This window comes from Capra hircus, chromosome 1, assembly GCF_001704415.2.
Source record: "Capra hircus breed San Clemente chromosome 1, ASM170441v1, whole genome shotgun sequence".
NCBI lineage: Eukaryota > Metazoa > Chordata > Mammalia > Artiodactyla > Bovidae > Capra > Capra hircus.
Genome location: NC_030808.1, coordinates 2,861,733 through 2,876,407, shown reverse-complemented (window position 1 = coordinate 2,876,407; position 14,675 = coordinate 2,861,733). Strand labels below are relative to the sequence as shown.

At 42.3% G+C, this 14,675-nt stretch overlaps 1 protein-coding gene across 6 annotated transcripts in view; it reads right to left on the bottom strand.

Moving 5' to 3' along the window:
* The window catches only part of TIAM1 (T-cell lymphoma invasion and metastasis 1), a 462,470-nt gene that overhangs the window by 11,250 nt on the left and 436,545 nt on the right, over positions 1-14,675 (bottom strand). For all 6 annotated transcript variants that reach the window (XM_018048483.1, XM_018048423.1, XM_018048380.1 and 3 more), the window contains 3 exons: positions 14,454-14,562; positions 1,684-1,742; positions 646-748 (listed from right to left, as the gene is read on the bottom strand). In XM_018048483.1, coding sequence (XP_017903972.1) covers positions 646-748; positions 1,684-1,742; positions 14,454-14,562 — 271 coding nt within the window. The remainder of the gene's footprint in view (positions 1-645; positions 749-1,683; positions 1,743-14,453; positions 14,563-14,675) is intronic.

Here is a 14,675-nt window from a genome sequence, read left to right as displayed (position 1 = left end):
ATTCTAAGTCAGTACCATGCTGACATTCGCCTCTCTTCTCATGCACTAAAGCACCATCTAATCAAGTACTCAGTTGGCCAAAACGTTCAAGACTGTCCATAGCATCTTACTGAAAAACCTGAACAAACTATTTGGCCAACCCAATACATTCATCACTGACAACTGGCTTCACGGATACTTGGGAAATAGAAGAAGTGACATTTCATGCTTATACAAAGATAAAGATTGTTAATGCTTCAGGAAAAAAAAAAGTGTATTCAATGGCTTTTTTTGTGCTTTGGAGGCCTTTCGGGGTCTCTCAGTTAAAAGTCCCAGTAAGTCATTTACATGGGCTTTATCTGCTCACAGTCTCAAAGATTCTTTCCAGAAGTAGAAGACTCACTGCTACTTAGGTGTGTCACTGTAAAGTTATTAATATATATAACAGAATAAATATAATTCCTTGGAACAGCAGTAAAGGCATGACATCCATTCACTGAGATCATTTAACAAATAGTTGGGCAAATAAGAGGCAATGAAGAGACTGAGGGAAAGGAGACATAAGCAAAGAAGAAAAAGGACGGTGGAGTGGTCGGGGCCAAGACCGTGGATTCAGAGAAACAGCTCATACATAGAAAGATGTACCCAGCCCATTTCAGAGTTTACCTGCACTTGCCAAAGCGCGAACCTGCAGAGCCTCAGTAGGAATCATGTGTCGAAATCGGAAGGGGTCCCAGTCCTCGTAAATTGAAAGCCTGTGTGATCCTACCTGTACGGAGAGAAGGAACCAGGTGCATGAAATCCATGTCTCAGTCTGGACCAGACCCGCATACTTTCTAAACCAGTGATGCTGCAGACACAGAAAAGCCCTGCGGTTAGGGGGTGAGGGACTAGGAGTGTAGGATTAGCAGAGGCAAACTATTATATACAGGATGGATAAACAACAAGGTCCTAGTATATAGTACAGGGAGCTGTATTCAATAGCCTGTGATAAACCATATGGAACAGAATAAAAAAAGGAGTGTCTATATGCATATGATTGAGTAGCTTTGCTATACAGCAGACACTGGCACAATACTGTAAAATCAATTGTACTTCAAAAAATAATAAAACTTAAAACATTACTAAAACTAAATTTTTTTAATTTAAAAAATTAAATTGTTTTAATTTTCAAAATAAAAACAGCAACGCTGGGATCCTGGGCTGCCCCGCCTACCAGCCCCACGAACACTTCTGTTCACCCACAGCAGCAAGCCAGAGGCCAGGTGAAAATCTGCTGAGGGTTGCTAACCAAATTCAGGCAAAAGAGAGACACAAGGAAAAGGAGGGGAGGAACCCAAAACAAGGACAGAGGGGGGACAGGAAGAACAGGGAGGGGATAAAACTAGTGTTGGAAAGTTCTGGCCAAGGTAGGTTCAATAGTTATTTACTGGGTTGGCCAAAAAGTTCACTCAGGTTTCTCCATGTTATGGAAAAAACACCCAACGAACTTTCTGGCTAACCCAGTATTTTATGCTCTAAATGTGAGCCGCCTACAGGATGGGCAATTTCCTCAAATGCTCAGTTAACACCTCAAAAAAAAGAAAAAAATCATAAAACATTCAGGCCTGACACAGGTTCAGAATTATAATCACACAGAGCCAACTGAGAAGCAGATAGAAAGGGGAGATGCTTTGAAACTGTGGGTGAAAGAAAAAGTCTTACAAGTTTCTTCTTCTGTTTGGTACCATCTTTATAGACAAGGACCACGGCAGTTTTGAAGACTGGAAAAACATAAAATGAAGGCGGTTATGGCACGTAAGGCGTTGGGTTTTCCCCTTCACTTCAATAACTTGTGGTAACAAACACTACAGTTATGAAGAGGACAGACAGTCCCCATGAATGAGCTCCCCTTCCACCCTCCACTCCCTCAGCACATCTGAGAGACACAAATGCCTGTTCAGACAAAATTTTCCAGGTCCCAGATAATACAGGAAGCCTCTACAGATGGAAATAAACCCTCCTGCCCCACTGGAAACTTTGGGGGTAAATATATCTTTCAACTACGCTCTCTCTTCAAGCTTCAAACTTCAGCTTATACACATTTAACAAAAATGTACTAGTTTAGCAGCTGAAGGAGCAATGCAAACATCAATAGTAATAATAGTGCTTAAGGTAATTTCTATTCCTGTAAATCAAAATGATATTACACAGTGCTCATAATTCAGAAAATATAATTCTTTTAGACCTGAATAAATAAAAATTGGTTTACTAAGAAGAATACAATTCTACTTCTTCCAAACAGGATGAATCATATAAGCCATTTCAGGACTTCTCTAGGAGTCCAGTGGTGGAGACTTAGCCTTCCAACTCCAGGGGGTGCAGGTTCGACCCTTGGTAGGGGAGCTAAGGTTCCACATGCCTCTATGGCCAAAAAACCAAAACACAAAACAGGAACAACACTGTAACAAATTGAATAGACTTTAAAAATATGGGGAGAAGATGGATGAAACAGAGAGTAGCACTGAAATATATATATTACCATATGCAAAACAGAGAGCTAATGGGAAGCTGCTATATACCACAGGGAGCTCAACCTTGTGCTCTGTGACAACCTAGAGGGGTGGGATAGGGTGGGAGGGAAGTTTAAGATGGAGGGGACATATGTATGCCTATGGCTTATACATGTTGACGTATGGCAGAAATCAACAAAACATTGTAAAGCAACTGCCCTCCAATTAAAAATAAACTTTTAAAAAAGGTTTTAAAAACGGTCCACATTAAAAAAAAAAAAAACGAAGCTGTTTTTAGAAGCTAGGAGTGTGTTGTTTTATTCTTATATTCTTTGGGGGCGAGGTGGAGGGGAGGCGGTAGAATGGTGTTATGCATAATCTTCCATAGAATACCTTAAGCAACGCCAAGCACATTTAACAGTCAGTGATTCTAACTCCTCCTGGAAGAAGAACCAGTGGCCAGCACAACAGCGGTGACCCCAGTCCATCGCTGGCTCTCTGAATCAGGGTCTCTGTCTCCCTTCGCACTCTGACCCCGAGTCACACTAGAGACCCCGTCAGTTGCACAGAGGGGGCACCCCTGGGTTCCAGAAACAGAGAATTCTCAGGGACAGGCCCCCGGGCTCTCTACAGACCACCCCAATCTGTCTGGTTCCCTTTTCATCCTACCCAGTTAGGACAGGTCAGGTGTGGGAAAAGAGGGGATAGGGTACAAAGAAAGGGATCCCAGCCACTGAGTCTGGGCTGCCTAAGCACCTGACTTCATAAAAACCCCAGAGGCTAGACCGTGAGATTTCCACTGACCCCAGGAGGCCACAGCAGCTCTGACAGAGGACGTGTACTAGCGCCTGAGGAGGCCCTTGGTCCTGACCACGAAACCTTCAGAAATCACAGTGGCCAGGACAGCAGGTCCCTTTAAAAGTGAGGGAGCTCCCCTCCAGGAGAGGGCAAGGGTGCCAGTGACCTTCATCTCCAAAGACCCACCACCTCCTTGGGACCAGAGCTCAGTGAAACTGCTGCCATACTACCGGCCTGCCTCGGTCTACCTGGACCATCTAGGATCATCGTGGGAGGACCAGAGTGGACCTCAGCCCGGCCTGTGAACACCTCTGCCTTGATCCCTCCCTGATCCATGGGGTGACGCTCACTCAACCAACTCCAAGTGTTGCTCATCCCTTCAGACACAGCCTTGACCTTCAAAACTCCTGGCTGCCCTGGCCAGCCTAAAACACTCGCTCCATATCCCAAAGGATGAGCATCTAACACCCTTCCAGGGTGAAGCCTGAACAGACGATGTCTGTTCTTCTTTTAAAGGTGATGATCATCAACCCTGAGTACAAACTAGCCTTCCTGGGAGTAAAAACATCAAGGTGCTCTGTTGGCAGCCGGTCAACTTCAGTTTCAGAAGAAAAGCAGCACCATTTCCTGAGATCAGAGGTTCCAACGGAAACAAGACAACCATGCTTTAACCCCAAAGCTGCCTGCTCAGTGCTAATTACTTCCCTCATAGCAACTCTTCCTTGTTTCAAAAATGCATTTCTGAGGCTCTGTTAGTTCTGCCTTGCTACTTAAAAATCACACCGAAACTGCCAACATGTCACCTTTTAAGGACTAGGAATCGTAACAAAAAAATAGCTCATTATAATGACAATAGTCTGTTTATGCGTGCTCAGACGCTCCAGTCGTGTCTGACTCATTGTGACCATATGGACTGTAACCTGCCAGGCTCCTCTGTCCGTGGGATTCTCCAGGCAAGAATACCAGAGTGGGTTGCCATGCCCTCCTTCAGAGCCAAACACACACACACACTGCCCCTGACCTGGGCTTGTGTCACAAAAGCCCCAAACCTTAAAATTGGCATTTTCCTGGACCTTTTCTATCACAGATTGGCAAGCTAGGGCCCACCCGCTTCTGCTCAGCCCACCAATGTGGTGCCCATTTGTTCACATACTGTCTTTGGCTGCATCTGGCTACATATGGCCTCTGGGTCTGCAAAGCCTAAAATATTTACTCTGTGGCCTTTCACAGAGTAAGTTGCCAACCTCCTGGTTTCTCCCACTCATATGATTTTCTTATTCTAAATCTGTTTATTTCTAACAGCAGAAAGAAAGAAAGAAAGGAAGAAAGTGAAGCCGCTAAGTAGTGCCCGACTCTTTGCGACCCCATGGATAGTGGCCTGCACAAAGCTCCTCCATCCATGGGATTTTCAAGGCAAGAGTACTGGAGTGGGTTGCCATTTCTTTCTCCAGGGAATCTTCCCGACCCCGGGATCAAACCCAGGTCTCTCACATTGTAGACGGACGCTTTACCGTCTGAGCCACCAGGGAAGTGGCTCTATCAGCAGGGAATCTGTAAAATATAGGAGATAGGTATGAAAATTTTCAATGCTAACCTCTGGTATGGTTCATCTGGGTCCAGAATCACAGACAGGGAGAGAGATGGTTTAGGTCGTTTCCTTCAGAATCCTACATCCCATAAATGACCTACTAAGAAGTATCAGAAAGCTCCCAGACCTCTCTGCACAGTGGATAAGGATCTGCCTGCCAGGGGACATGGGTTCAATCTCTGGTCCAGGAAGATTCCACATGCCAAGGAACTCCTTAGCCCACGTGCCACAAGGATTGAGCCTTCGCTCTAGAGCCTGGGAGCTGCAGATATTGACACCTGCATGCCCTAGAGCCCGTGCTCTGAAACAAGAGAAGCCGCTGCAATGAGAAACCCACGCACTGCAACTAGAGAGCAGCCCCTGCTCTCCACAGCTAGAGAAAAAGCCTGCACAGCAGCAAAGACCCAGCGCAGAAAAAAAGAAATAAACACTTTAAAAAAAAAGAAAGGAAGAAACTGCAATATTAGAAACAGAACTATGAAGGATGGGAAATGAACCAAACAGTATCCCTCCCCCTGCCAGAAATACCCACTCCTATCAAAAACCGCCAGCATGTAAAACTACCCCACTAACTCCTTTGACTATCATACTTAGTAACATGTTTTCCCTTTACACTTATATGCCTATTACTTTCAATTAGATGGCATCAACAGCTACAATAATGGCTCTTTGGAATTTTTAGGGATATCACTAAGGTTTTCGATGAAGGCTGAGGGATCTAATTGGGAAATGCAATTAATCTTTGTATTAGACGTTCTGACTTTAATACCACTGGGATGTTCCACTTGGGGATGAGCTGTTCACATCATACAAGAAAAGAAGAGTGCAATTTAAAAATCAGTAAACAGAGAGAGCAAGATGGCGGAGGAGTTGGTGGATGTGGAGTTCATCCCTCTCCACGGATACCTCAGGAACACACCTTCAGACACAGAAGTGTGTGCAGAACACCAGCTGAGAGCGGACAGGAGCACCTGACCAGCAGAAAAGAATATACAGACCCACGCAAAACTCGGCAGAAGGAAGGAACTGGGGGAAAAACAGGAGCGTTAGAAGGACTGGACCTGCCCTTGGCGGGTGGGGGAACTGAGGCATGGGTCCAATTCCCGCATCAGGGCAATTGTCTAAGTCGGAGGAGAAATATTTAAGGGTAAGAGTGAAACAGCTGATCTGCGGCAGCCTAAATGGAATGAGAAGCAGACAGTCCTTCCACAGCCATGCATACCCCAGACAGGGACGCAGGTCCCCTGGAAGGTGCAGCGGCTGGGAGCTGGAGTTTAGGGACTGTGGAGCGATCCTGCTCTCTGTGGAGCAGGGCGAGGGCTGCTGTTGACTGCAGAGAGACAGATGGAGGGGATGTGAGGGCGGAGATTGTGGTGGGAAATGCCTGTGTAGGAAAGCCTGGCAGCCATGGAAGCAAGGCGATACTGCTGAGTCAGCATAGCGGGGTGGAGCCATCACCACAGCCTCTCTCCCACAACAGGCCAGCTGCTGAACAACAGAGAGGCTGGCCCATCAAGCCTGAGGCACTGAACTAGGGAGCAGGACCCCACCAAGGGTGCCCGTTTGAGTGCCTGACACACCAAACTACAGAGTAGGACCCCAGCCCGGGGGCCCCTCTATGCGCCTGATGCACCCAACAACAGAGAAGGACCCCAGGCAAGGAAACCCTCTAAGTGCCTGAACTTGTGGAGCTACGGGGAAAGACTGGCCAAAGAAGCATTCTGATCACCAGGTACAAGAGGCTTGGGAAAGGACTCTGATAGCGCCATAACTCCTGTGGCAGAGGTGGTCTGTGTTCCTGCACACTTGGCGCCACCAGGGTCCCCACAAGCCAGGCAGCTGCACCACCTTCATGCTCATCAGCTCTCACCGGGGCAGAGCTGCCACAGGCAAAAAAAGTCTCGTGCCTATGCACGTAGGGTCACTCCGGTCGTGTCTAACTCTTTGCGATCCTGTAGACTGTGGCCTGCCAGGCTTCTCTGTCAGGGAGGTTCTCCAGGCAAGAATCCTAGAGCGTACTGGCCAATACTGGTTTCCATACCCTTTTAGAGCACTCTATTTCCTGCTGCCCACCTGGTGCTGCCAGAACCCCTGTGAGCCAAGCAGCTGCACCACCTCCACAGCTGGCCCCCATGGGGCACACCCAAGTCTTCCAGGGCAGGAGCAAACCCCAGTGGACGACCCACATGCAGAGTTGGAAATAAAACCACAATTGAAACCCAGGGGCAGTGTGACTAAGGAAGAAGACCCAAACATTCCCACAAGCTGTACAAGCTGCAGATTAAATCCACACAATCAACTAGGCAGACTCTGTGTCTATGGAATATATAAAAGGACGTTGAGAGCTTCCACAAAAGAAAACGCACTAGTTCTGATAGCTGCAGACGTTGGAGGCAAGAACACACAGGAATAGGACCAGATTAGAATCTGAGCTGACCCCACAGCAGATCCAGAGATCAGCACAGTGCTGGAGGGCTTCCTGGGGAGGTGAGGTGGACTGTGACCCCCAGCGAGGGAAAGGACTCTGACAGCAGTGACAAGAAAAGCATTTATTATTCTTCTGTTTTGACTTGTTCTGTTGATTCTTCAGGATTTATTTTTCTTTTTTTCCCCCCTCTGTTGTAGCTGTCAATTTTATTGGCACTATGAAATCTAACTAAGCTTTTGAGCCCCACCTTTTTTTTTTTTTGCCACATTTTTTGTTGTTTTTATAAACTCTGACTCTATTTTGGGGTTTTGCAGTTCTGTGGAGTTTTCTTTTTTCTCTCTTTTTTTTAATTCTTAATTTTTTAAACCTATTATTATTTTTTCTACATTTATTCCTTTGTCTGCTTTTCCTATTGTGCTTTTCACCTTGCAGTTAATCTTTAATATATATTCAGTTCAGTTCAGTCACTCAGTCGTGTCTGATTCTTTGTGACCCCAGGAACCACAGCAGGCCAGGCCTCCCTATCCATCACCAACTCCCGGAGTTCACCGAAACCCATGTCCATAGAGTTGGTGATGCCATCCAACCATCTTATCCTCTGTTGTCCCCTTCTCCTCCTGCCCTCAATCTTTCCCAGCATTGGGGTCTTTTCAAACAAGTCAGCTCTTAGCATCAGGTGGCCAAAGGGCTGGAGTTTCAGCTTCAACATCAGTCCTTCCAGTGAACACCCAGGACTGATCTCCTTTAGGATGGACTGGTTGGATCTCCTTGCAGTCCAAGGGACTCTCAAGAGTCTCCTCCAACACCTCTGTTCAAAAGCATCAATTCTTTGGCACTCAGCTTTCTTTATAGCCCAACTCTCCTATCCACACATGACCACTAGAAAAACCATAGCCTTGAAGGTCCTAGACGGACCTTTTTTGGCAAAGTAATGTTTCTGCTTTAAATATGCTATCTAGGTTGGTCATAACTTTCCTTCCAAGGAGTAAGCATCTTTTAATTTCATGGGTGCAATTACCATCTGCAGTGATTTTGGAGCTCAGAAAAATAAAGTCAGCCACTGCACTGTTTCCCCATCTATTTGCCATGAAGTGATGGGACCAGATGCCATGATCTATGCTGTCTAGGTTGCTGTCTAGGTTGGTCATAACTGTCCATAAATCTTCTTTATCTACCTCTATTTAACTTTGCATAACTATTCCTTTTTTCCTTCTTTCCTTTCCTCTCAATATATTTGTTAGCTTTATTTTCATAGCTTTACTCCTTAATTGGCACCGTGCTTCAGTTTTTGTTTTTTATTTTTTCCAGTTTGTGCTTTGGTTAGTTTTGTTCTTAACTGGTACATATAATTTTGGGTTTCCTTTGGTCACCAGGTCAATCTATGGCACTTTACATTTGCTGGACTGTTTTGACTTTGCCAATGGGTGTATATGCATATGTAAATTATTATTTGCCTGATTTTGTAACTACCATTGTTTGGGGTTCATCTTTGGTTTCTCATTTTGGGGTATCTGTTTTATCTCACTTAATGCCATAAAAAACCACTTATGGAATCTTCATTCCTGATCAGAAATCAAGCCCTGAGCCTTTGGAGTGGGAGCACTGACTCCAAGACCCTAGATTACGAGAAAACTAACTGTAGGGAGTATCAAATAGTGAGACCTCACACAAAGGAAACCACTTGAATACAAGATCCAGCATCACCCAACCACCAGTAGCACTCTGTGCAGGACACCTCATCTAAACAACAAACAAAAAAAATACAAGTCCAATCATCAGCAGACAGGATCACCACCTCACTCAGCCTTGCACATCAGAGGAAAAACAAGCAAACAAAAAAATTCAGCACAAATCTCACCCTATAGGAAGCTTACACAAACCACTGGACCAACCTTAGGAGGGCATAAATCAAAAGGAATAAAGAATTCAACCTTGAAGCCTGGGAAAAGGAGACCTCAAACACAATAAGTTAAAAAAAAAAAAAAAAAAGAAAGAAAAGGCAGAGAAATACTACACAAATGAAGGAACAAACTAAAAATACAGAAATCCAAATAAATGAAGAGGAAATAGGCAAACTACCTGAAAAAGAATTCAAATAATGATAGTAAAGATGAACAAAATTCATGAAAACAAAATGGAGAAAATGTAACAATCAATTAACAAAGAATTAAAGAATAAACATACAGAGACAAACAACACAATTACTGAAATTAAAAATACTCTAAAAGGAATCTATAGTAGAATATCTGAAGCAGAAGAACAAATCAGTGGGCTGGAAGATAAAATGGTGGAAATAACTTACAAAGTAAAAAGCATGGAAAGAACTGAGGATAGTCTCAGTGACCTCTGGGACAATATCAAACACACCAACATTCAAAGGCAGAAGAATGCACCTTCTTCTCAAGTGCACACGGAACATTCTCCATGACAGACCGCATCTTGGGTCACAAATCAAAGTTCAGTAAATTTAAGAAAATTGAATTCGTATCAAGCATCTTTCCTGATCACAATGCGATGAAACTAGATATCAGTTACAAGGGGAAAAAATGTAAGAAACACAAACACATGGAGATTAAACAGCATGTTTCTAGATAACCAACAGGTTACTGAAGAAATCAAAAGGGAAATCAAAAAATTTCTAGAAACAAATAACAATGAAAGCATGACAACTCAAAACCTACGAGACGCAGCAAAAGCAATCCTAGGAGGGAAGTTAAGTTAATCCTAGTACAATCCTACCTCAAGAAATAAGAAAACATCAAATGGACAATCTAACTTTACACCTAAAACAACTGGAAAAAGAATTTAAAACCCCAAAAATTAGTGAAAAGAAGGAAATCATAATGATCTGAGCAGAAAGAAATGAAAAAGAAATGAAAGAAACAATAGTAAAGATTAATAAAACTAAAAGCTGGTTCTTTGAGAAGATAAACAAAACTGACAAACCTTTAGCCAGACTCATCAAGAAAAAGAGAGAAGAATCAAGTAAACAAAATTAGAAATGAAAAAGGAGAGGTTACAACAGACAACGCAGAAATACAAAAGATTATAAGAGACTGCTATGAACAACTGTATGGCAATAAAATGGATATTCTAAAGAAATGGACAGATTCTTAGAAAAGTTCAATCTTCTAAGACTGAACCAGAAAGAAATAGAAATTATGAACAACCTAACTACAAGCACTGAAATGGAAGCTGTGATCAAAAATCTTCCAAAACACAAAAGCCCAGGACCAGATGGCTTCACAGGAGAATTCTATTAAAGATTTATAGAAGAGCTAATGCCTATTCTTCTAAAATGCTTTCAAAAAAATTGCAGAGGAAGGAACACTGTCAAACTCATCTTATGAGGCTACCATCACCCTGATACCAAAACCAGACAAAGACAACACAAAAAAAGAAAACTACAGGCTAACATCACTGATGAACATAGTGCAAAAATCCTCAATAACATGTTAGCAAACAGAATTCAGCAACACATCAAAAAGCTCATACACCATGATCAAGCTGGGTTTATTCCAAGGATGCAAGGATTCTTCAATATATGCAAATCAGTCAATGTGATACACCATGTTAACAAATTGAAAGATAAAAACTATATGATAATTTCAATAGATGCAGAAAAAGCCTTTGACAAAATTCAGCACCCATTTATGATTAAAACTCTTCAAAAAATGGGCGCAGAAGGAACCTACCTCAACATGGTAAAGACCACCTGTGATAAACCTACAGCAAACATTTTCCTCAATGGTGAAAATCTGAAAGCATTTGCCCTAAGATCAGGAACAAGATAAGGGTGTCCACTTTCACCACTCTTATTCAACATATTTCTGGAAGTCCGAAGTCCTAGCTACAGCAATCAGAGAAGAAAAAGAAATAAAAGGAATGCAGTTCACAAAAGAAGAAGCAAAGCGCTCACTGTTTGCAGATGACATGATACTGTACAGAGAAAGCCCTAAAGATAGTATCAGAAAATTACTAGAGCTAATTAGTGAATTCAGCAAAGTTGCAGGATACAAAATCAATACACAGAAATCACTTGCATTTCTATATACTAACAATGAAAAATCAGAAAGAGAAACTAAGGAATCAATCCCATTCACCATTGCACTAAAAAGAATTAAATATTTAGGAATAAACTTACCTAAGGAGGCAAAAGAACTGTACACAGAAAATTATAAGCCTCTGAGGAAAGAAATCAAAGATGACATAAACAGATGTAGAGATATTCTAAGTTCCTGGGTAGGAGGAATCAATATTGTGAAAATGACTATACTACCAAATGCAATCTACAGATTCAATGCAATCCCTATCAAATTACCAATGACATTTTTCACAGAACGAGAACAAAAAATTTCACAATTCATATGGAACCACACAAGACCCTGAATAGCCAAAGCAGTTTTGAGAAAGCAGAACGGGGCTGGAGGAATCAACCTTCCTGACTTCAGATTATACTACAAAGCTTCAGTTATCAAGACAGTATGGCACTGGCACAGAAACAGATACAGACCAATGGAACAAGCTAGAAAGCCCAGAAATAAACCCATGCACTCATGGATACCTTATTTTTGACAAAGGAAGCAAGAACATACAATGGGGCAAAGACAGCCTCTTCAGTAAATGGTGCTGGGAAAACTGGACAGCTACATGTCAAAGAATGAAATTAGAACACTTCCTAACACCACACACAAAGATAAACTCAAAATGGATTAAAGACCTAAATGGAAGACCAGAAACTATAAGACTCCTAGAGGAAAACATAGGCAGAACATTTGATGACATAAATCAAAGCAAGATCCTCTATGGTTCACCTTCTAGAGTAATGGAAATAAAAACAAAAGTAAACAAGTGGGACCTGATTAAACTTAAAAACTTTTGCACAGCAAAGGAAACTACAAGCAAAGCGAAATGACAACCCCCAGAATGGGAGAAAATAATAACAAATGAAACAACTGACAAAGGATTAGTTTCCAAAATATACAAGCAGCTCATACAACTTAATGCTAGAAAAACAAACAACCCAATCAAATAGTGGGGAAAAGACCTAAACAGACATTTTTCCAAAGAAGACATACAGACGGCTAACAAACACATGAAAAGATGCTCAACATTATTTATTATTAGAGAAATGCAAATCAAAACTACAATGAGATATCACCTCACACCAGTCAGAATGGCCATCATCAAAAAGTCTACAAACAATAAACGCTGGAGAGGGTGTGGAGAAAAGGGAACGCTTTTCCACTGTTGGTGGGAATGTATACTAATACAGCCATTATGGAAGACGGTATGGAAATTCCTTTAAAAACTAGGAATAAAACCACCATATGACCCAGCAATCCCACTCCTAGGCATATTCCCTGAGGAAACCAAAATTGAAAAAGACACATGTATCCCATTGTTCATTGCAGCACAATTTACACAGCTACAACATGGAAGCAACCTAGACGTCCATGGACAGCTGAATGGATAAAGAAGTTATGGTACATAATCACAATGGAATATTACTCAGCCATAAAAAGGAACACCTTTGAGTCAGTTCTGATGAGGTGGATGAACCTAGAGCCTATTATGCAGAGTTAAGTAAGTCAGAAAGACAAAGATAAATATCATATTCTAACACATATATACAGAATCCAGAAAAATGGTACTGCTGAAGAACTTATTTACAGGGCAGCAGTGGAGAAACAGACATAGAGAATAGACTTATAGACATGGGAAGAAGGGAGAAGAAGGTGAGATGTATGGAAAGCGTAACATGGAAACTTACATCACCATATGTAAAATAGATAGCCAAAGGGAATTTGCTGTATGGCTCAGGAAACTCAAACAGGGGCTCTGTATCAACCTAGAGGGGTCGGATGGAGAGGGAGATGGGAGGAGGGTCAAAAGGGAGGGGACACGTGTATACCTATGGCCGATTCATGTTGAGGTTTGACAGAAAACAACAAAATCATGTAAAACAATTATCTTTTAATTAAAAAATAAATAAAATTTAAAAAACAAAATTAAAAAAAAAGTAAACAGCAAAACTTTTCCTCTTCCATCCAAAGAAAGATAAGAGAAGGAAGGTGAATGGAAATATTAATATTAGATTTCATTTATACTATTACTCGCCTATGAATCTTCTAGGGGGAGGCTAAGAAATGACAGAGCCTAAAACAAAAGCAAGAACACTGGTCGCTGATCACGGCTAATCATTTTATACTCAAGAACAACACTCATGCTGTGCAAGCATTTACACACAACAATGAGCCATATTTCCTGAATTATGTACAGTGGGCTAACTCACAGTTTTTCTCTTTCAAAAAAGCATTTTCCAGTAAAACAACATGAGAGTTCTAATTGTGGCAACTACATCCATCAGAACTAGTTTATTGACAACATAATCCTTGACTCAGGGAACTCAAATCGAGGCTCTGTGACAACCTAGAGAGGTGGAATGTGGGAGGGAGGGGACATATGTATACCTATGGCTGATTCATATTGATGGATGCAATGGACATGAACTTGGGCAAACTTTGGGAGACAGTGATGGACAGGAGGCCTGGCGTGCTGCAGTCCACAGGGGCGCAAAGAGTCTGACATGACCAGGCAACAGTCATGAACAACAACATGGCAGAAACCAACACAATATCATAAAGCAATCATCCTTCAATTCAAAATAAATAAAAGAAAATAATCCTTCATAATACCAGTGTGACTGACAAGCACCTTACAACTGATCAAGGCACCCAGTGGTGCCAAAACAGATGAGCTGAGAACCATGCCCTGAACCCAGGCATCACAAACAGCAACACAGAGTCAGGGAGAGAACAAAAGACCTCAGACTGGGGGGCTCAGATACAGAGACAGTTTTGATGTGTTGATTTTTCTTTCATCATTTTCAAATGATATTCAGAGAAGCAGCTTAAAAAACATCTTTTCCTGCCTATGTGTCTACACCCGGGTGAGACACAACACAACAGGGGGGGTCACGTTGGTTGTACTTAGCTGGAAGGTGTAATTTAGTATTGGTGACATGCTAGTGGCCACATCGAGAAGACAATGCAGATAACTTATGTGATTATACTTTAATAAACTGTGTCTTGGAAAAGAAATGTTAACTTATTTCAAAAAATAAGCCAGCCTCCCTTGCCCCTCCAAGCCCTTTGGTGACACATACCAAACGCTGCCAATTCGGGCTCCTTTTTCCACTTGCCCAGCGAGGCGGGCGGGTTTGGCCAGATGACGGTGGTATGCAACAGCAGGTCTCCCATGCTCAGATCTGCAACCTGAAATCCAGGGCAAAGCTTACTGGGTAATGTCATAAACACTCAAGATATTCATGACATTTTAAAATTCGACAGGCTGGTGTCAATATGACTTCAAGAAAAATGCCTCTAAA